The sequence below is a fragment of the Propithecus coquereli genome, unplaced genomic scaffold (assembly GCF_000956105.1).
Source record: "Propithecus coquereli isolate 6110/MARCELLA unplaced genomic scaffold, Pcoq_1.0 Scaffold456, whole genome shotgun sequence".
In the NCBI taxonomy this organism is placed as follows: domain Eukaryota; kingdom Metazoa; phylum Chordata; class Mammalia; order Primates; family Indriidae; genus Propithecus; species Propithecus coquereli.
This window is the reverse complement of record NW_012150352.1, coordinates 1,526,957-1,549,133: the sequence shown is the minus strand read 5'-3', so window position 1 is coordinate 1,549,133 and position 22,177 is coordinate 1,526,957. Positions and strand designations below refer to the sequence as shown.

The 22,177-nt window shown below is 56.5% G+C and overlaps 2 protein-coding genes across 3 annotated transcripts in view; one reads left to right on the top strand and one right to left on the bottom strand.

Annotated features, from left to right (window-relative positions):
- The window catches only part of CDC45 (cell division cycle 45), a 30,029-nt gene extending 19,758 nt beyond the window's left edge, over positions 1–10,271 (top strand). For both annotated transcript variants that reach the window (XM_012654955.1, XM_012654954.1), the window contains 9 exons: positions 948–1,079; positions 1,325–1,423; positions 2,039–2,200; positions 4,384–4,522; positions 4,600–4,683; positions 5,995–6,113; positions 6,280–6,356; positions 8,510–8,576; positions 10,133–10,271. In XM_012654955.1, the coding sequence (XP_012510409.1) occupies positions 948–1,079; positions 1,325–1,423; positions 2,039–2,200; positions 4,384–4,522; positions 4,600–4,683; positions 5,995–6,113; positions 6,280–6,356; positions 8,510–8,574 (877 nt within the window). In that variant the 3' untranslated portion in view covers positions 8,575–8,576; positions 10,133–10,271. The remainder of the gene's footprint in view (positions 1–947; positions 1,080–1,324; positions 1,424–2,038; positions 2,201–4,383; positions 4,523–4,599; positions 4,684–5,994; positions 6,114–6,279; positions 6,357–8,509; positions 8,577–10,132) is intronic.
- A 2,518-nt stretch (positions 10,272–12,789) lies between these two features.
- On the bottom strand, positions 12,790–14,160 carry CLDN5 (claudin 5). Its single transcript, XM_012654956.1, has one exon. It carries the CDS (start codon positions 14,054–14,056, stop codon positions 13,400–13,402), a length of 657 nt encoding a protein of 218 aa, XP_012510410.1. The 5' UTR covers positions 14,057–14,160; the 3' UTR covers positions 12,790–13,399.
- Between the last annotated feature and the right edge of the window lie 8,017 nt (positions 14,161–22,177).

The window sequence follows — 22,177 nt, the reverse complement described above, 5'->3', positions numbered from 1 at the left end:
GGAGGAGGGCTGTGGGGTGCCGCCCCAGCTTGTCTGTGTGGCTGTGGCCTCCAAATGCCAGAGCTGGGTTTGGAAGTATCACCCTTTTCCAGCACGTCCCTACTAACTGCTAGACACACGTGGTGTGTCCACATGGGGCCTGCCCGTGCGGGGTGGCAGTTCAGTGAGTCGGGAAGGAAGTAAGACAATTTGTAATTATGGAGCACAACATTTCTGAGCAGAACGTGGGGCATTGATGGAGTGCCCAGGAAAGACCAGGGGGAGGCCACATCTCACGCCGAGTCTCAGCCACACGGGGCAGCGGGGGCTGCAGTGGGCACGGGGAGGGCTGGCAAAGCAGACAAGGTGGTCGGGGTCGGGCACAACGGAGGCCGGAGTGTGTTACCTTGTGAGCCTAAGGCAGTGGGAGGTCTCAGAGTGACCAGTTCAGCGTTTTAAAAGGTCCCGTGGCTGCCCAGTAGCAGTAGGTGGGGGCGAGGCAATGGTCACAGCCATCCCGAGGACACATGGTGGTAGCTCGGGCCAGACTGCAGCAGTGGCTGTGAGCAGTTGGGTGGAGCCATGGAAGGATAGAGCTGCCCTGTCCCTGCACTGGGATAGCTAGGGAGGACACGAGTGTGGGCACATCAGGAGTGAGGTGCCCATGAGAGCCTAGGGAAGGAGCCAGAGCTGGCCGTGGTGCTGGCCAAGCAATTGGAGAAAAGGGCCATGGTGCATGGGAGCCCTCCTGACACGTTGGGGTGGGGCGTACTTGGGGGACCATGATGTGGAGTAACTGAGGAAGAGGTAGGGAGTCAGGGAGCTGAGGTCCAAACTCCAGGACTCCAGGTAGAAAGGAAACCACTGGAGGGTGGGCAGGGAGGATGGTGGCTCCAAGTGCTGCCGGTTATAGGTCCCTGTGGGGCGGGCTTGAGGGGGTACCGCGTGCTCCTTGACCGCAGGCCCAGCCTCTGCCTGGCACTCTACCAGCACTGGTCCCTCCACGACAGCCTGTGCAACACCAGCTACACTGCGGCCAGGTTCAAGCTCTGGTCTGTGCATGGGCAGAAGCGGCTTCAGGAGTTCCTGGCAGACATGGGGTGAGTGACCTCCTGGCCCCATCCACACCCGAGGGAATAGACCCTCTGCTTTGGTTTGACCAACTTGGTTGTAAAATGCAACTGCTGCTTATTCTGCCATAAATATAAAAGGACCCCGGATCCTGGAGTATCGTCTCGACACACATGCTGGGGCTTCCTCATTTGCCCTGATCTTCAGGGCACTTTCCATCCTGTTGGGGCTGCGTGATCTCACTCACGTGCCTGGGCTCGCTCTGTCTTTCCAGGCTTCCCCTGAAACAGGTGAAGCAGAAGTTCCAGTCCATGGACATCTCCTTAAAGGAGAATTTGCAAGAAATGATTGAAGAGTCTGCTACTAAATTTGGGTAAGCACAATTTTTTTGGATTTAGCTTTAAAGTGAAGGCTTTTGCTTTAATGCTCCTAAGGTAATACAGAAAATCCTGGAATGTACAAGTGAGCATTATCTGACTGTGGCCATTCCTGAAGTTTAGTTCTTTTAGGCTTGAAAATAGGACTCTTTAAAATACCTGGGAGGTTAGGATCCTTAAATCCTGAGGCTATGGTATGAACCTGTGAGGTCCACCCAGCCCCTTCCTCTCTGGAGACAGAAAACCAGCTGCTAGGGCCAGGGTCAGGCGAGCTCTGCCTGACCAGATCCTCAGGAACCGCTAGAGAGCCTGGCTGCCCCGCTAGCTGGCATGCTGGGGCACAGGACAGGACCCCACACAGCCCCTGGCCAGACAGGCTGACTCTGTCCCGGCCAGCTGAGCAGCTGTGGACAAGGAGGCGCTCGGCCACTTTGTGCTGCAAGCTGGTGTTCTGGGCATTCTGACCTGCCTCGTTCTCTGAGCAGAATGCTTGTGCCGGGAGTGTCAGAGGGGGCTGGTGAGGGACATTAGTGTGCCTGCTGGCCTGGCCCAGTGGCAAGAGCTCACCCACAAGTTGAGGGTGACAGCCACGTTGCTTCTTCCGGTGACAGGATGAAGGACATGCGCATGCAGACTTTCAGCATTCACTTTGGGTTCAAGCATAAGTTCCTGGCCAGCGATGTGGTCTTTGCCACCATGTCTCTGATGGAGAATCCTGAGAAGGACGGCTCAGGGACAGATCACTTCATCCAGGCTCTGGACAGTCTCTCCAGGTAATGGGTGTTGCCGTGGACTGCCATCACCAGGGGGCCACCACTGGTCCTCCGCCTCACACTGTCCAGGGATGCAGGTTCGGGGACTCCAGGACATGGGAGTGACTGTCCTTCAGAAACTGCTCATGGGAATCGGAATCCTAGTGCCAGAACAGGGTGCATGCGACATGCTGCCTGCCCTCTTCAGCTCCCCTCGCTTTCTCTCAATCCTTTCCAGCTCCTTTTTCTTTCTGATTTTTAAAATTTTCTTCTTTTTTCACCTTCTGTATCTCTTAAAGCATTATTTGTTGTGTTTATTCATTCTTGTGTTTCTTCTTGTTTCCTCTTCGTTTCTCACTTAGTTTAACTTATTTATTTTTAAGATAGAGTCTCACTCTGTCACCCAGGCTAAAGTGCCATGTTGTGATGACAGCTCACGGCAACCTCAACCTGGGCTCAAGCGATCCTCCTGCCTCAGCCTCCTGAGTAGCTGGGACTACAAGTGAACGCCACCACACCCAGCTAATTTTTCTATTTTTAGTAGAGACGGGGGTCTCGCTTTTGCTCAGGCTGGTCTCGAACTCCTGGCCTCAAGTGATCCTCTCACCTCAGCCTCCCAGAGTGCTGGGATTACAGGTGTGAGCCACTGCACCTGGCCTTATTTTTCTTTTATTTCTAATCCTTTCTTATCTCACTTCCTAAGATGTCCTGTATTATTTTTTCCACATATTTAACTTGTTTTGAAATAAAATGTGACAGTTTTGATTTTTTTTCTTTTTGGCATGTCTTTCTAATGTCAAACTAAAAAAAGACATAGAAAAATGTCTCCAAGTATGTTGGATTTATTCAGGAATTAGAAAAGAGGATCATAACCCGGGATGCATGGCTACGGCACACCACATGTGCATCCAAAGAGGGGAGGGCTAAAGGGAATCTTTATTGGCAAAAGGAGAAGTTTGCATAAGCTGGTTGGAAACACAGTTCATTGGTTTCAGAGACTCAAAGCCAGAGCTGGCGTGAGTTCATTGGCGGAGGTGCCGTTAGTGGACAGGTGTTATTTCCAGAGCATCTTATCTGAATTGCTGCAGTCCCATAGAAGGGATTTCTTGTGGGGTTATTTTAGAAAGTCCTCAAGACAGTCTTATCTCAGACGTGCAAGCAGGAGCTTTCTGGCTTTATGCTTTCCTGGCTCTAATTCGTTTGGGTCTGACAAAAAGTGAGTTCACCCTGGGATCTGCACCTTTGACACTAGTGTACTGTCATTGTCCAGAGAGATGTTATTTTGCTCCCGTTTTCTTTTTTCTGATCGTGACTTTGAGGAGATTTGACCTTGGTACTTCTCTGATGCTCATGTGTGAATTTTGTTTCCCTGACTTTTTAGGAGGCATGTAGTCCCTGCTTCTCGGGAGGCTGAGGCAGGAGGATCACTTGAGCCCAGGAGTGTGAGGTTACAGTGAGATATCATGACGCCACTGCACACTAACGGGGGCAATAAAGCAAGACTCTGTCCCCCAAAAAAAAGAAAGAGGAAGAAAAATTAGTCAGGCATGGCAGAGCACACTTGCAGTCCTAGGTTCTTGGAAGCTAAGGTAGGAGGATCACTTTAGCCCAGGAGTTCAAGGCTGTAGTGAGCCACTTGTACTCCAGTCTGGGTGACAGAGCAAGACCCTATCTCAATCAATCAATCAATAATCAAACAAACAAACTGCCCTGGGTGTCAGGGCATGGCTTCCTGGCCAAAAGACATTGATTGCTTCATCTTGTTGGGTGGGGCGCTGACTGTGACACTTTGGGACTCCTGACTGTGGGGCACAGAGGCTTTGCTTAAGGACCCTGCTTCTCCAGAGAGGGTTCATTTCATGTATTCAGAGGGGAACCCTCTGTTTTTGAGGGAAGGAGTAAAAGTCCGTCTGTGGGAGAGGGTCCCCCATCCTCCTCCATCAGAGGCCTGCAGGCACCTTCCTGGGCCCTCCACTGTGGGGTCTTCCCTCTGTTGGCTCTCAGTGTCTCTGTTCTGATGCCGACATCCCTCCTCACCTCTTGTTTACATCGCTGTGGGTTTGTGCATTTTTCGTCCCTTTCTTTCACTTGAAAGGAACTCAGAAGGGAGAGAAGATCAACTGTTATCCCCAGACCCCCTCCTGAACCAGGAACCACGCGTCTTCAACAAACAACGCCAAAGCCGTGTATCTGCCCCTTTGCAGGAGTAACCTAGACAAGCTGTACCTGGGCCTGGAACTCGCCAAGAAGCAGCTTCGAGCCACCCAGCAGACCATTGCCAGCTGCATCTGCACCAACCTCGTCATCTCCCAGGGGCCTTTCCTCTACTGTTCCCTCATGGAGGTCAGGCTCCCCGCGGGCACATGGGGCCAGGCCACGCCTGCCAGTAGCCTCCTTTGACCTTCTCTCTCCCTCCCCAGGGCACTCCAGATGTCGCACTGTTCTCCAAGCCGGCGTCCCTGAGCCTGCTCAGCCGGCACCTGCTCAAGTCCTTTGTGTATTCGGTGAGGAGCCATATGGGGGGTGCCATCGGTGCAGGAGGGTGCCCCAGACTGGGTGTTAGACACTGGCCTTGAGGTGGTCGTTCACCAGTTGCCAGGTCTGGGGAAATCCCTTATTCTTTCAGAGCTGTATTTCCTCAGCCGACCCCTAGGCACCTTCCAGTTCTCACAGCAAGTCGGTGGGAGGAGGAGGAAGGGGCCCACATGGAGCACACGGGGCTGGGGCTCATGTCCCACTGTGGCAGGTCAGGGAGAGCGAGCTGGTTATAGCACAGACTTACTGAATTTGTCTTCTAGGCTAACTTTGTGTGCGCGGCTTTGCATTCCATGTGGCCCAGCACCCTTCTTTGTGTTGGCCTGGCGCAGACCCTTGCTCAGCTGGCATTCAGGCAGGAGTCCGTCTCCAGCTGACACTGGGCTCTTCCTGCCTGCAACTGTGCAAAGGCCGGTCCACACATTTCAATAATCAAAGTCTTGCTCTGCTTTGAGGATGAGGGTTCATGCTGGGGGCCATTTCAAATGAAATATGTGACAGGAAGTTGACATTTTCTTGTTCTGCTAAGCTAACCAATAAAGTCATGAAACAAATGCTCTGTGAAGTCAATCTAGTGATGTCAAAAGATGAACAAGGGACAAGACATGAGCTCTGAAGTCCTCTAGGCTGGGTTTAAATCCCATCCTCATTCACCAGTTGTGTGATGGGAGGTAGATTACCTGACCTGAGCCTCAGTCTCCTTGTCTATAAAATGGGTAAACAAGTATCCACTTCACAGGATCCATTCGTTTCTCAGACATTTATTGAGCAGCCACCACCTGCTGGGCCCTGCTGTCCCAGGGACCAGCTGGCCTGGGTTGCATCCTGAACAAATCAGATTGGTCGGCCACCTGGGTTGTAGGTATAGGTGCCGCCAGTACAGCAGTCAGGGAGACACTCAGTCCCCACACTGTGGGAGCACACAAGCAGGCCAGGGGGTTTCAGGTGGGGACACACACCACGCGAGGATGGGGCGAGACAAGGTGGGGGTTGGGAGGCCTCCTGGGGAAGGTGGCAGCTGCAGCAGGAGGTGCAGGAGGCGTAAGAGCGGACAGTGGGGCAGAGCCCCTACGAGGAGCAGCCATGGGGCAGTGAGCAGCACCAGTGCACAAGGAACCCGAGGGACATGGTGTCACAGCCTAGGCATCACAGTGCAAGGACCAGAGTATCTCCTCTGGAGGCCTTGGGGAGCAGGGTGGCTTGGCACCGCCAGGGCTCTGGGCGCTGAGTGGTGTGCTTGGGCCCACCACGCCCTACCTGGGTGCCCTTTATCTCCATAGACAAAGAACCGGCGCTGCAAGCTGCTGCCCCTGGTGATGGCTGCCCCGCTGAATGCCGAACAGGGTACGGTGACCATGGTGGGCATCCCCCCAGAGACCGACAGCTCAGACAGGAAGAAGTAAGTGGCTTGTCCTTGTTCTGGGCTGGGCATGGGGGTCTGTCACATCGGCCCACCAGCCCTGCTGAGTAGAGCAGCATCTACCCCCAGCGTCTGTCTTGGGGCAGCAGTGGGGAAGGGTCCGTTGCAGGCGGCCTGGCCCCCAACATGTCTTGTGTGTCCACAGCTTTTTTGGGCGGGCATTTGAGAAGGCAGCGGAAAGCACCAGCTCCCGGACACTGCACAACCATTTTGACCTCTCAGGTGAGAGTCTCCTGCCACTCGGCCATGCTTCTCCCACCTGCCCCTCCCAGGTCAGCACTGGCTGGAGGTGCCCAGCCAGCAGCCCTCTCGACCTGGAACCGGCCCTGGTACAGGCTACTCCAGGTGGCTCAGGACCCCTCGGAGAGAGAAAAGGTTTTTCCTGGGGAGTGACAGACCCAACTCTGGCCTTCAGGGCCTCACTGGTCAGGGTTGTCCCCTTCTCGTGGGGTAAGGGAATAGTGGGGCCTGTAGCCACAAAAGGGTACCACCTCCAAAGCCGTGCCGGCCACCTCCACACTGGCCAGGGCTCTGTGTCGTCGTGATGGGTCCTGCCTGTGTGCTGGCTCGAGCACTGGCCCCACCTGTGTGTCAGATGGGCCCAGAGTGGAAGGGCCCTGGTCGGCAGCCACTTCCCCAGATGCCAGCTTGGAGCCTGGTTGACATTTGGCCGAATTTGCCTTTTTATTCTTGTTGACAGGTTTTTTTTTTTTTTTTTTGGAGACAGAGTCTTGCTCTGTTGCTCAGGCTAGCTCACAGCAACCTCAAACTCCTGGGCTCGAGCGATCCTTCTGCCTCAGCCTCCCGAGTAGCTGGGACTACAGGCACGCAGCGCCATACCTGGCTAATTTTTTCTATGTATTTTTAGTTGTCTGACTGATTTCTTTCTATTTTTAGTAGAGACGGGGTCTTGCTCTTGCTCAGGCTGGTCTTGAATTCCTGAGCTCAAACGATCCAGCCGCCTCGGCCTCCCAGAGTGCTAGGATTACAGGTGTGAGCCACCACGCCTGGCCTTGTTGACAGGTTTTAAAGTAAAAAGACTTCCTGACACTTCAACTCCCACATTAGTTTGCTGAGGTTGCCATAACTAAGTGCCAAGACTTGGCGGCTCAACCCAGTTATTTCCTGTCAGTCCTAGAGGTGAGAAGGCCAAGGTCAAGGTGGGCAGGGCTGGTTTCTCCTGAGCCTTGCTCCTGGCTGTGGATGGCCGTCTTGTCGCTGTGTCCTCACATGGCATCTCCTCTGTGCACATATTGCTCGCTGGTGTCTATGTGTCCAGATTTCCTTCTCTAAGGACACCTGTCGGATTGGATTAGATCCCACCTTAACAAACCCCTTTGAACTTAATTACCTGTTTAAGGGCCTGTCTCCAAATACAGTCACATTCTGAGCTACTGGGGGTTAGGGCTTCCACATAGGAATTTGGGGACACACAGTCAGCCTATAACACCCCTCAGCATCTTTCAGAAAGGACATTTTCTTACATCACCACCGCCTGATTCCTCACCAATGGCAGATCACTGTTTTGGGAGACGCAGTCTTTCTTCACATTGCCATAGCTCTCTCCAAGCTGGCTTCCAGCCAGGCACAGTCACGGCCGGGGCCCGGGTGGTGTCAGTTCACCCTGAGAGCAGTAGCCCCTGCTGGCTCTTCGCGCCTGCTGTGTGTGAGAGCTTGGCGCCCACGGCCTTCCTTACACAGGGAGGAGTCGGGGCTGGAGCTGCCTGGTTTACCCCGAGGGTGGAGAGCCAGGGCTGGGGGTGTGGAGTGAGCCGGGCCAGTGCCCACCTGGGCGGGCTGGACCTGGGGCTCCCGGGGCTGTGGCTGGCGGCGTGGACAGCCCCCAGGACCAGGCCCGACCCTTCTTGGGACCTGGTTTTTCCCTGTGTGCTGAAGGCCTGTGGCTTGGCCAAGTGTGATGGCCCTGTGAGACGCAGGCGGCTTGCAGCGTGTCCCCTGTGTGGAAGGGGCACTGAGGCCGAAGGTGGCCTGCCCACCTGGGGCTTCCCTCAGCCTATATGGGGCAGAGGTCTGTGTCTGGCAGGATGGGCAGGCCCGGCCCTGCCCAGGTCTATGAGGCTCTGAGTCATCACACCCTCATGTCCCCTCTGCAGGCTGTGACCACTGGACCCCAGAGGGCCCTCCCCATAGGCCCCAGCTCTGGCCTTTCACGGCATAGCCAACACTTTCGAGATTAAATAATACAGCAGGACGGGAGAGGCAACCCGTTGGCCCAGAGCGCTCCAGGCGTGGGGGCCTGTGCAGCTGGAATGTGGAAGCTCGTTCTGGCCATGGAGGGGACAGAGGGAGTTCCGTGCCTCGCCTTGTTTTCCCACTCCTCCCTCTCACAAAGTGTTTTTCTTTCATTACCTCAGTGATGGAGCTAAAAGCTGAGGATCGGAGCAAATTTCTGGATGCACTTGTTTCCCTCCTGTCCTGAGGGTGAGTTACTCGGGGTGGCGGGGTGCCCGCTGCATCAGAGACGACCCTGATGCCTTGTGCCCCATCAGCGGAGGCTTCTACTCGGGTTCAGAAGGAGCAGGTTCTTGAGGAGATTTGTTTGAGGCCAGCACATTTTTCCCGGGCGTGTCTGTCCCTGGACTGCCAGCAGGGCCACAATGGGGCATTTCTGAGGAAGCTAATTTCATTAAGCCCCTGTGATCCCTTCAGAAAGAGCTGGCATTGACCCCCTGCCAGCCACACTGTGGGGCTGGGCACCGCATGTGCGATGCGTGTGACACGCAGACTCCCTGGCACTGCCCTTGGTGGCTGCCTGGAGCCTCCCGCCCCGCAGCCTTCGTGTCAGACCCCGGCGAGAGCCTGCAGAGCCAGCCCTCCACGCCTTTGCGTGCTCGGCCCTTGAGAAAGCAGAGCTGTCGCCAGCCACCGCCAAACCTGGAATTGCAAAAGTCGGCTCTGCTCCGGCCTACCCAGCGCACGCCTATCCTGAGGGGCCCCGTCGAGAGTCACGGACAGGTTACTGTGGCCAGGGTGCCTCCCACTGCCCCACACGCCACCTCTTCCTTGAGGAGCCCTTTGGGAAACGGAGCTGGGGGCTTGTTCTGTGTCTGTGACCATCTCTCAGCCCAGGCCCCCCACAGTGGGTGCCAGCTCCAACCTACATCTCCCTGAGCCCTCGGCTGGAGGCCACTGCTGTGACACAGCGGGTCCCCTCCCGCCAGAGGTCCTCCCCACGTCCTTCCTCTGTGGAGAGCTGGAGCCATGGGGGCAGGTGCCTTTTCCCCTGTTGGGGCCAGAGTAGGCTCTGTGAGAGTCCTGCAGTCTTTCTCTCAGGAGAGCCTGGGCTACATGGGACCCCATGTTGGGGCAGGGGCTCCGGTCAGACCCTTGGGGTTTTCCGAGAGATCTGTCGGCCCATCGGCAGTGACCTTGGGCTAGGTGCCTAATTAGGCTGAACCTGTAGCATCTGAAAATGAGGCTGACACCCTCCTTAGACAACGGATATGTGTGTCAGCACAGGACCCCCAAGGTTGGGCAGAGGTGTCAGGTCACAAGTGGGGGCTCTCGGGCAGTGGAGCCAGCATTGGAGGCAGACACTGCCCCCCCACTGACCGCACAGCGTGGTTGGTGGCTCTGCTACGGGTGTCCTGCCCCGAGGCAGGAGTGCAGTGGCCAGGCTGGGGATGGGGGGGGGGGGGGTGAGGAGCAGAGTGCTAGGGGGAGGGGAGACTGGCTGTACAGGGGAAAGGCCATGCGACGGCACCTGGGGGCCAGCCCAGGCCAGACATGCACCTAGATGGGGTCCTCTTGGTGAGGTGGTGCTGGGGCGCGAGGGCACTGGGGCTCCAGTGGAGGACAGCCCGGACCCAGGCAGGGGTGCTATGGGGAATGGCCCTTGCCCCTCACCCCTGAGGGGTCGAGGCTGCGTGTCGAAGCAACAGCCCCGAATGTCAGTAGGAAGGCTGGGGCACTTTGTTTAATTTGGGGAGATATCAGAATTGTCTGATACACTTATTTTTTCTTTTGTTCTTTTCCAGAATTTGATTCCTTCAGAAACGACCTCCTCCTTATTTATATTAACTGGCTTTTATTTAGATTGTAAGTTATGGACATGGTCTGTGGTGCAGAGGCAATGGTTTTTAATGGAATAAAATGCTTGTTTTAGGTTCTGTTCCCCGTCTTGGCTCTGGTTGAGAGGCCCATGCTTGGGTGTGCCCTGAGTTCTCTGTGGGTCCAGGGGAGCCTTGGTCCTGTGCCCTGGGTGCTGAGGCCGTGCAGGCAATCAGCATGGGCATGTAACCCCCACTTGGCCCCACGGACAAGGTCTCCCCACCCTGTCCTCCAGGCACCTGCGCCCTCATGGCACCTGTGCTTCCTGCTGCCCAGCAATGCCAGCTGGCGCCTGGCTCTGTTGGCCTGGCCTTGGCAGCATGGCAAGTCCACCCTCTTGGCTGCCACCCCCCAACCAGCCCAGTACTTATCCAGGTGCCATGTCCCTGCAGGCACACCGCATGCAGAGGAGAAGGGACAGCATGGGGGTGCCTCATGCTGGGAAGGGCCAGCTGGCTGCATGGGTCATGGATAGAGACACCCCAAGGCTCCGAAGTCGGCATCACCCACATCTGGTCACAGAAGGTCCGAGGTGGACAGGACCTCAGCATGGCCTTCAGGGCAGTGGGGCCTTCCCAGGCAGGGGAGTCGTGGAGTCAGCTGGTCCCACCTGTTCCTGATGTCCCCTGAGCACCTGTGAGTGTCGAGGGATCAGAAGGCGACGAGGGTGCAGTTCCTGCCCTTCCTGGGGTGTGAGGTGCTGCTCGTGGGCTGAGGCCGTCTGTGGCTGCCGCCGGGGGATGTGGGTGCCCGGGAAGCAGGCAGGCTGGGGGCAGGTGTCCACCTGTGTCAGGCGCCCAGGCTGCTGGGAGGAAGCGGCGTTGGGCGGGAGCCTTGAGGCAGCAGTGGCTTGGGCAGGTTTTAAGTCAGTAGGGGAAAGCCCAGAAAAAGTGGCCTGGAAGTGAGGACACAGTGGGTGGGGCAGGGGCTCAGTGCAGCCCTCAGGAAGGGATAGTGGGCACAGTGGGGCCAGAGCGGGGTTGGAGGCACTCGTCTCCCCTCCCCTCTGTGGTGGTCGAGTTTGCCCCTGCCCCTTCGGGCATGGGTAAGGTGGGTGGCGGCTGGGCTCCCAGGCCCTCAAGCTGCCCACCCTGGCCATTTGGAAAAGCTGTGCAACTGCCCTTCCTTTCTCGGGAAAGGGCCGGTGTGGGATGCAGCCCTCCCGGGCAGCCTTGAGACCAAGCTCCTGGCTGAACACCCCGGACCCGGCACTTCCCGGCCCCAGTGGCAGATGCCACAGTATGAGGACCATCGCTCCCGACCCTGCCCAGGGTCACAGCTCCAGATCACACACTCCCAAGCTTGGGGACTGCTCTTGGTCCCTGCTGCAAGACCCAGGTGGGGCTGTGCAATAGGCCTGCTGAGGACCTCAGCACCCCGGGGCCCATCCTGCTGTAGCCCGTCCCACCTGCTGGCTCCATCTCAACTCCCAGAAAGCTACCACAGCGGCCACAGCAGCTGCTCTGAGCCCCTCCGAGCCCACATCCTTGGGGTTCTTCCCCTTCCCCACGCTGCGGAGCCTGGCTAGGCCTGGGAGACTTCCTGCCGCTGGATGTGGCCCAGGCATTTCTGGGCAGGGCCCCCAAGGCCAGGGTTGGGGGCAGGTGCCAAGCCTTCCTGCTGGCTGGGATTGGAGCCGTTCCCTGCGGCCCCTGCCTCCATCCAGTGCTCTCTTCTGTTCCTAGCTTTTTGGCAAAAGGTAAAAATCTGTTAATTCAAAGCACCTACAACGGAGCTGGAAACAATGTGCTCTCAGTGGCGCGCTAGATGGCCCTGCCCTGCCCTCCTGGGACCCCCATCCCCAGATGCCTGGCTGGAGCCAGTGGTGGCTCCCAGGGCCCCCCACAGGTGGAAGGTCACACAGGGTGCTCCCAGCAGGGGTAGGCACAGAGGTGCTGGTGGTTGGCACCAGTCTTGGCTGGCTGTCAGGCCAGCAGGGTGGGCACAGGCCCTGCACAAAGCCACACTGTGACTGGCAGAGAAGCCAGGACAGGGGCCTGGAACCAGGCCGCCAGCGCCTCCTCCCCATGGCAACGCCTCTGTGGACCTGCAGCAAGCTGTTCCAGAACCAGCACACATCCTGGATTCACCCTGTCCCTGCCCCGCCATTAGAAAGGGCCTGATCAGTATACAGATGTCTGTGGCCACTTGAGAGGACCTGGAACTAAGCAAGCGCTAGGAGGGCAGGTGGAAAACATCACCCCATGCTGTGTGGGTCCAGGCACTCTCCCTGGGAGAAGCCAGCAGCTTCTCTCCACCCTCAGCACTTCCCCGGCCCAAGACTCCCACTCATGGGCCCTGGCAGGGGTTCTCGCCTGCATCCTCCGCTGGGGTCTGCCTCCACCCCCACCCCTGCTCCAGCCTGGCCCTGTGACTCAGTAGTGACTCTACTGCCGACCTCACCTTCCTGGGTGACAGTTGGCAGGTGGTGGCTGTATCTCCCACCAAGTGGGAAAGTGGCAGGGTGGCTGAGGGGACTGGGGAAAAGGCCATGGGCCCCAGGGGCCAGCCCAGGAGTCCTCAGTGGGTGGACAGGAGGTGACTGGACAGAGAACAGGACACAGGTGGGAGAGTATTCAAACCATTTACTAAGCAAATTCTTAACCTCCCACTCCCACCCCACAAGCCGCAGAGGAGGGCAGGCCCCAGCTTCACACTCTGGTGCCCACAAGCCTTGCCTGGGGAGCAGCTGGGGTGAGACAGGGAAGTTGGTCCTTTGGGCTCAGTCCGTTGGTCCCCTGGGCACAGGCCCCGCTGATAGGGTAAGGCCAGCTGTACACATCCCTCCAGCAGCCCTGGCTGGGGCCCCAGGCTCTCCATTGCCCCTCTGGACTCAGTGGGAGCCACTGGGGAGTTAGGCAGCAGCCAAGACCCCCAGTGCCAGGGAAGCATCTTCATCTGGCATCTTCAGTCTGGTGCCCACTCTGCCCATGGAATCCCAGCTGGGCTCACAGAGAAGGAAAGTGACCAAGTCCTCACGAGGGCGTGTCGTCTGGTCAGGGCAGGGCCTGACCGCTGGCGGCTGGAGAGGCCAGGCTGCGGGTGCCTGCCGCGTGCACAAAGCCGGTCGTCGAGCGGAGCCTGTGCGCAGCGGGCCCCAGCGGAGGCCGCAGTCTCTGCGGGGTTAGCTCCCAGGTAGCTCCCAGGGCACGCGGGCGTGGCTGGTGGGACGGGCCCCGCCGTGCCTGGCGCCCTCAGACGTAGTTCTTCTTGTCGTAGTCGCCGCTGGCCGTGGGCCGCCTCGGCGCCGAGTACTTGACCGGAAAGCTGAGGTCGGGGCGGCCGGCGCAGACCCAGGCGCCGCAGCACACGAGCCCGCCGCCGCACATGAGCAGCGCCGAGGCGGCCCAGCCGATGTACAGCGCGGCGCCCAGCTCGTACTTCTGCGACACGGGCACCGTCGGGTCGTAGAACTCGCGGACCACGATGTTGGCGAACCAGCAGAGCGGCACGAGCGCCAGCAGCCCGCAGAGCGCGTAGAGCGCGCCGCCCGTGAGGGCCACGCGCGCCTTGCCCGGGCCCTGGGCCACGCAGGTGGTGCACTGCGCGCCCGCCAGGGTCACGAAGAGCGCGACGAGCGCCAGCAGCACGGCGCTCACGGTGAGCGCCCGCGCCGCCTGCACCTCAGTGCTCAGCGCCAGCACCGAGTCGTACACCTTGCACTGCATGTGGCCGGTGCTCTGCACCACACACGACATCCACAGCCCCTTCCAGGTGGTCTGCGCCGTCACGATGTTGTGGTCCAGGAAGGCAGTCACCTGCCACATGGGCAGCCCGCACGCCAGGATCAGGCCCACCCAGCCCACCAGGCACAGTACCAGGCCCAGGATCTCCAATGCTGCCGACCCCATGGCTGGAGGCCTCCCGGCGGGCGCGGCCTGCCTGGGCCGTGAGGCTCGGCGCGCCCTGGTGCCTTTGCGCCCGCTCGCCCCGCAGGACTGTGGCACCGCGTCGGGTCTGCAGGCGCCGCCGGGGGAGCTCTCTACTTGAAGGCTCGGGGGGCGGATTCCGCGCCCCAGGCCCGGCCCCCCATCCGGAAGCAGCCAATCCGCGTGCGGGCCGTCGTCCCACAGCCAATCACAGGCTCCCCGGCGGCCGGAGTTAGGGAAACAACCGCGCGTGGGGGTAGTTGAGCGCACTGGACACTCTCCGCTCGGCCGCGCCCCAACCCCACCCGCAGTTGTCCCAGGCGCCACTAAGCGCATTCCCGGCTGGCCTGGGGCGCACTTCGCGGGCCACCTCCCTGCATCTGCCAGCCCAACCACTTTGGCCACCCTCAGCCTGCAACCTCCACCTCAAATCCCCGACCGATGGCCCCTTCCACCCCGGCCACCTCCACTCTTCCGTGACCGGGATCGGCGGAAGCCCCCACCCTGTCACCACTGCGCGGAGGCCTGCCTGGGGGGCTCTCGCGGCTCACAGCTGGGCCTCCCTCCAGGAAGTCAGCTCTGGAATCCTCTCGTTCACTCGCTCACTCCCCTCGTTCACTCGCTCACTCCCGGTCCCCTTCGGAGTCCTGCACTGCCTCTCCCGCCCCATCCAAGCGAGATGCCGGGAAGGGTGGGGCCCAGGGGCCCGGCCTCACCATCCACACCATCCACTGCCTCCCTGGAGCCTACGCCCGGCACAGGGGCCTTTCCACTGCCTGGAGACCCTCTCCCCTGCTGCAGGGCTTCCCAGACCGCTCAGCCTCTCCTCTTCCTGCGCTGCTGCCCACCCCTCATCTTTGGGGGCCCAGTGAGCAGCACACGGGCTGTGCTCCCAGGGGCACAGTGGCCCCAGGCTTGGCGGCCTGCTCTGGCCCTCAGACAGGAGAGACACAAAGGGACATGAAAGACTATGCCCTGCCCCCCCACCAGTGGCAATGGTGCCCCTGGCACCCCAGCCCCCAGGCCGCCCTCCGGAAGCCAACTTGGAGTTTCCTGGCCAGGAGGAAGAGCCCCCATTCTTGCTGGAGGAGGGAGGCGCGGGATTTCCGGGCATTCTTCTGCACAATGGCCCGGCCATTTCTCGAAAGGTCCGCTGGGGTGGACACTCCAGCCCCCCTGAGGCTCAGGTGGGGGCACCAGGCCCTGAGGCCCACAAGCCCGTGGAGGCACCAGCCCCTTTGTTCCCAGCCAAGTCTGCTCTCCCAGCCCTGGACTGAGGCCACTGGATGCCCCGTCCTTTCATCTGGTCCGAAGTGTTCAGCCCCATTGGACAGGGGGCTCCATGGAGAAAGCATGGCCTGTCACAGACGTGGGGGCTTTGATAAATCTCCCCTCCCAGCCCCGGTTCCTTCTCCCTCATCCAGCCCAGAGGGGGACTGGCTGCAAGCTTGCTGGGCCTGGGGCCAGGGGCTGGGGGAAGAGTCTTGTCCCACACGGCCCTTCCTCGCCAGCCAGGGCTCCGAGGACCACTGTCTCCTCCCAAGCACCACCTCACTTGCTGCCTTCCCCCTGCTGCATACCCGTGGGCCTCTCCGCTTTCTCGCTGCAGACGCTCCTGGACATCCCCTTCCCTGTCCACTCCAGGAGCCCAGCTGGACCACCCACCCCACCCTCTGAATCCTGTTCCACCCTGGCCTGAGTCCAGGGACCTTCCCAAGTTCCCCCACCATCCATGCCACCATCCTCCCTGAATGACCGCTGCAGACTCCTCATGTCATCCGGGCTCCACCCTTGCCCACGGGGCCACCCTGGTGTGCCCTTCTCCTGGGTTACACCCTGCCTAAAACCCTCCAAGGGTCACATTGCCCATGGACAAAGAACTGACTCCCAGAGCAGCCCAGATCGGCGTGCACCTGCCTGCGCTGGGACTGGCTGGTCCAGCCACCCGGCTCCAAGTGACCCTGACAACACACTGTGCTTCGGCCAGATTCACCTTCCTCTAACTGGCCTGTCTCTCACTGTGGCCTCTTCTGCCTGCAGTGCACGTCCCTTAGATTGGGTCCTGCTCGTCTTCTAAGTTGTGTTGCTGAGGTCACTTCCTAAGACACCTCTCTGCCCCATCCCCCAGCATTGCTCCCAGAGGCCCGAGCTGGAACTGTGTATTTGCTTGTTGGTTTTCCTCACTGGTATCCGAGAATAAGCCTCACCACGGTGGCTGTCTTTTGCATCTGTCCCAGGTGGGAGGCTGCCTGCCACCCCTCCAGCCAGCGAGGGGCCGCAGCCAGCCCGAGGCTCGCGACCTTCACCTCCTGCCTCTCCTCCTTCTCTCCACCACTGTGGGCCTTCCCCAGCCTGGCTGTCACCTGAGGGTGCCCCCAGCAAGCTCACGACTCATTGACAACAGCCACACAGTGTCTCGGGGACCTGGGAGAGGAGCCTCAGGCTCCACCTATCACAATCTGATTTCTACCCCGACATCACCAAAGGAGCCAGAGCCACTGCAGAGAGCCCCAGACAGGACAACCAGGGCTGACACTCCCACCCTCCCCAAACCCACCCCAGAGTGGGAGTGGACTCCGAGTGGCCCAGCCAGACCCAGGAGGGCCACCCTTTCTTCCACTCACGGACCACCTACTGTGTGGTGAGCTCTGCCTGGTGTCTCCAGGCAGAGCACACAGCACAGGAAGCTCCTGCCCTTGCGGAGCTAACAGTAACCTGTCCACCAGTAACCGGGCAGAAAAGAGTGATGAAGGCCTCTCTGAGGAGGTGACAGTTCAGCAGGGATCCAGGGAAGAAGTTCCAGGCAGAGCAGAAGCAACAGCTGGTGCAAGATCCCCGAGATGGGAAGGGGCTCCAAGTCGGAGGGGCAGAAGTGGCTGGCGTGGCTGGAGCAGGGCCTGCAGGCCAAGGTCAGAGGTGTCCTGGCTGGGCAGAGACATGAATCCCTGGTCTCTGGTGAGGGGCCCTTGAGGCAGAGCGCTGGCCAAGGCCACCCGCTCACCCACGGCTATTGTTCTGCTTCCCAGGGGAAGTACGGCAGGATCTCATTAATTGTGTGAGGGAAAGGCCTGAGTCTGCAGAAAAGCCACGTTTATCTTGAGCAGCTGCCGGCTGACCCTGCCCCAGGGTGATCCAGTGACCTTCCAAGGGTAATCTAAATTTAGGCTCCTGATTCCCAGGGACTGGGGTTTGGGAAGCTCCTAGTGAACAGATTTCACGTTAGAGGAAGTGCAGAACAATGTTTCCTCTATCTTTTGGCTTTGAAACAGTTAAAGATGTTTCTCTCCAATTCGGCAGATGTTTGCAGAGCCTCTAGGCACCAAGCACGGCCCAGTGCCCTTTCCTGGCACCGCCGAGCTCCTGCAGGCCAGAGGGCGGCAGCGTGGGTCCTCCCACGTCACTGACCACTGCCCTGGGTGCCCGGGGTGCTCTGTGGGGGGGGCACAGGCGACTGTGATGATGCGATGGGCGCCGCAGTGGATGCTGCTCACTTATTCTTCGTGGTAACGAGCAGGCGTGGAGTCAGCCTCACCCCTACCCACAGGATACTTTCTGGACTAGTGAGCTGGCCTCTCTGCCTTAGTTTCCCCACTGCCAATGAAGCCCTCCGTGGTGTAGTCTGTGAAGTTGCAGGGGAGGCCCATGCCAGTCCCAGGGCCCTCCTGCCATTCCCAAGCACCCTCCGGATCCCTGAGGCCTCCTCCCTGGCTCCCTTGACCTTCACCTCTCCTCTGACCTCAGGCCCATCTCTTTGCGTGGGTGTCACTGGCTGCTTGTCAAAACTGGAGGGTGCTGTGGCTTTCACTTCCCTAGCAGGTAGGGGTGTAGGGGGCCGGGAACTCTGGCAGGCAGAGCCCTAGGGTCCTGTAGCCCCCTCGCCCCTTCAAGGACCACCCTGGGTGGTAGTCTCTGGTCTCTGCTCAGTCCAGGGCCCCCCAGGAGCCCAGGGGAGGCCTGCCATGGCCCTGATAAAGGGGCAGCAGTGTCCCCAATGGCCAGAAGCAGCCCTCCACCCCCTCCATCCCCTCCACCCTCGTGCCTCCTGCCTCTGTGGCCTTTCTGTGCACCTTCTTTCTCCCATTCCTTCCTTCTCTGCACGCTGCATTTTGCAACAAGTTGATACACTTTTCCACTTAAAATCACAGAGTGATTCTGGATCTTCCTTTTCTACTTCGCACGATATTGTGAACACGTCCCTACTTGGTTAAAAACACCCTCATGATGACAGTTGTTTATAGCTGCCCCTGGGATCCGTCTCCACTGCGCACAGGGCAGAGCATGTGCATGGGCAGGTCCTTCCAAGGTTCTGTGACACGGGGATGACGGAGGGCTGGACATCAAAGGGCCACTAAGGGGCTTAGCGGAAAGCCCTTCCTTGCTCCTGGTGGATGCTCAAGCAAGGTCAGTGACGTGATGATTCTGGTAATTATTCAACCATCCCTCGAGGCGTAGTTTTGTAATGATAATTTTTCTATTATAAATAATACTGTTATGAATGTCATTATTCATGTGCCTTGGTATTTTGGATGATTTCCTTGGGAAAAATTCCTAGAAGTATAATTTCTGGATCACACCCAGGAGGTGGTATCAGCCGGCTGCCTAGCGGACCGCACGCTCTCGGCACCTGCACCTGCGCCGGCATTCACGGGGCTAGAAGTTCACTAACTGGATAGGTAGAAAACAGTGTCTTATTTTAATCTGCATTTTTGAATAGTAATGAGAATTTTTTTCTATTTTATATTGGTCATTTTTACTCCCTATTTGGTGAATTGTCTGTATACCCACATAAATTCTGAGCACTGTGTTTTTCTCGCCTTATATGTTAGAAACATTAACTTACTCTCGTGTATGTGGCAGATATCTTTTGCTGTTTGTCACTTATATTTGTTTGTTTGTTTTGTTGTCGTTTCCATTTTGAGATGGGGTCTCCCTGGGTTGCCCAGGCTGATCTCGAGCTCCTCAGACAATCCTCCCACCTCAGCCTCCTGAGTAGCTGGGACTATGGGCATGTGCCACGGAGCCAGGCAAATCGTTAATGATCTTTTTCAGGGTATTAGAGAAATTTAAATTTTGAATATTTGAATCTATTAAGGCTATCTCTGTGATAGTGTCCATCTTTACTTTTTAACCACCAAAAACTCCTTCCATACCCAGAAGATACAAATTAAGTTATATTTTCTTACAGTTCTCATCTGCCTATCCTCATGCCAAGGAAGCCTTCCAGTTCTGACCAAGACGGGTGAGATTAACAGCAGATCAGAGTTTGTAGAATACATGATTAGTGAACTCCAACACATAGAAATAGAAACTATCCAAAGTGAAACACACAGAGGAAAACTAAACAAACAAACAAACAAACAAGTAGAAAAGGAACATAGTATCAGGGAACTGTGCAACAACCTCAAATAGCTTAATATACATATAGTTAAAGTCCCCAAAGGTGGTGGGGAGAGGAGAACAGAAAAAAATACTTGAACACTTGAAATTTCAACTTCTCCAAATTGGATGAAAACTGTAAACCCGCACATCCAAGACGTTCAATAAATCCAAGCACAAGAAATATGACGACGACACCAAAGTACATCATAATCCACTTGCTTAAAATGAATGTTAACAAGAAAATCTTCACAGCATTGAGAGGAAAAAGACACATTATACACAGGGGAATAAAGATAAGGGTGACAAGATTTCTTGTCAGAAATAATGAAAGCCAGAAAGCAGTGTAGCAATATCTTTAGAGTCCCACAAGGAAAAAAAAAATCTATTTAACTTAAAATTGTATACCCAGCATAAATATCTTTCAGACTTGAAGGCAAAATAGACTTCTGCTTCCTAGAAGATGGGCAGACGTACTTCTCCCTACTCCTTCCACAGATGAAAACCCTGGACGTTGTAAATAAAGCAAACAGACGATCCCAAATGTCAGAGAGGAGAAGGCAGATAAGCCCACTCGAGCCCACGATGAGATGGGGTGTTTCCTGGGTTGTCTTTTTGACTCATCTATCCAGAGAGTCTCCCGTGTGTAGGGGTGAATCTGACCCCACGCCTGCTCATGACCACAAAGAATAAGTGAGCAGCACCCACTCCGGTGCTCATGGCATCATCATGGTCACCCGTGTCCCCCATGCAGGGCACCTCAGGCACCCAAGGCAGTGGTCAGAGCTGACACCCAGAAACACCAACGGGTGCAGGCAAAAACATGGTCCCAAGAAAAGCCTGTTCTCCCAGCCAAAGGATCAGGATGAAGCCAGACAAGCAAGACAGAAATGTTTCAGACAGTAACCACTCTACTATAGAGAGCACGGTGGCCCCAACCTCACCCTCACCCTCACCCTCACTAGCAAACACCACGCGGGGAGCGCTAGACTTCTACCCTTGCCAGGCTGTAACAAAGTGCTCTGTGCCCCCACCAGGGTGGTGTCCGTGGAGGCCAAGAGGTGACTTGGATGGTAATAGGTCCCCTGCCCCCACTACAGTGTCAGTGGAGACCACATGGGGAGCCTAGACTTCCACTCCTAATGTGGTAGTAAGGCACCCCTCTAAGTCCTCAATAGGGTGAGTCAGAGGAACCTAGGGGAGGGGAAGGACTTTCACCACTTCCCAGAGGTGATGAAGCTACCCTCCCCCTCCCCGCAGTGCCAGTAGAGGCCACATGGGGATAAGTACAAAGGCAGTCCCCTTTATTCCTGCCAGGGTGGCATCAGTGGAGGCGCAGTGGGGAGCACAGACTCCCAGCCTCAAAGCAATACCAAGGATCCCCTTGGCAGTGGGTGTCAGTGGAGGCGGGACCTGGACTTCCACTTCCACTTGGCAGTAAAGTGTCCCCTGTCACCCACCAGAATAGTGTCAGAGGAAGCCCGCTAAAATACAGATTTAAATAAGACCCAGAGTCTTATCACAACCAAATTGTCCCAGTTTCAGTTGAAAATCATTCATCATACCAAGTCCCAGGAAGGCAGTACATGAAACGAAAAAAGACAATCAATAGACATGAAAATGGAGATGGCGCAGATGCTAGAATTATCTAAGATGTTAAAGCAGCCACGCTAGAACTGCTTCCCTGAGCAATTATGCACACACTTGAAACACATGAAATACACAGAAAGTCTCAACAAAGTAGCAGAAGAAACAAGGAAGAACCAAGTGCAAATTTTAGAACTAGAACTACAATAACCAAAATTAAAATGTCAATGGATAGGTTCGACAGCAACGTGGAGGGGACAGAGGAAAATATCAGTGAATCTGAAGATAAAACAATAGAATTTTCCCATCTGAACAAGAGAAAAAAAATGGACCAAAAAAAAAATTAAACGGAGATTCAGGGACATATGGGCTCACAACAAAAGTTCTGACATCGGCATTGTCGCAGTGCCAAAGGCAAGAGGAGGAAGGTGGCATTAAAAAAGCAGTCAAAGACGTAATAGTTGGAAATTTCCCAAATTTAGCAAAAAGAAAAAAAGGGGAAAAAACTACAAAAGTTAAGTGAACCCCAAACATGATAAACCCAAAGAAAGCCACACCAAGACATCATAGTTAAACTTGTAAAAACAAAAGACAAAGAAAAATATTGAATGCAGCCAGAGGAAAATGACTCCTCGCCTAGAGGGGGACATGAGTCAAATGCTGGAGAATTTCTCTTCAGACACCACGAAGACCAGAAGAAAGTAGCCCATCTTTTAAGTGCTAAAAGAAAAAAAATTATCAACTCAGAATTCTCTATCTAGTGAATTTATTCTCCAGGAACAAAGAGGGGACATATATTTGTATTCAGGGGAAGGTTTATCTTTATGAATATAAATGTACAAATAAAAGTCTAAGGCCGGGTGCGGTGGCTCACGCCTGTAATCCTAGCACTCTGGGAGGCCAAGGCAGGCAGATTGTTCGAGCTCAGGAGTTCAAAACCAGCCTGAGCAAGAGCGAGACCCAGTCTCTACTAAAAATAGAAAGAAATTAATCGGACAACTAAAAATATATAGAAAAAATTAGCCAGGCATGGTGGCGCATGCCTGTAGTTCCAGCTACTCGGGAGGCTGAGGCAGAAGGATTGCTTGAGCCCAGGAGTTTGAGGTTGCTGTGAGCTAGGCTGACACCATGGCACTCTAG

What these genes read in the sequence shown, in the direction of transcription:
- CLDN5 (XM_012654956.1), bottom strand. Translation starts at nt 14,056, where the DNA reads ATGGGGTCGGCAGCATTGGAGATCCTGGGCCTGGTACTGTGCCTGGTG.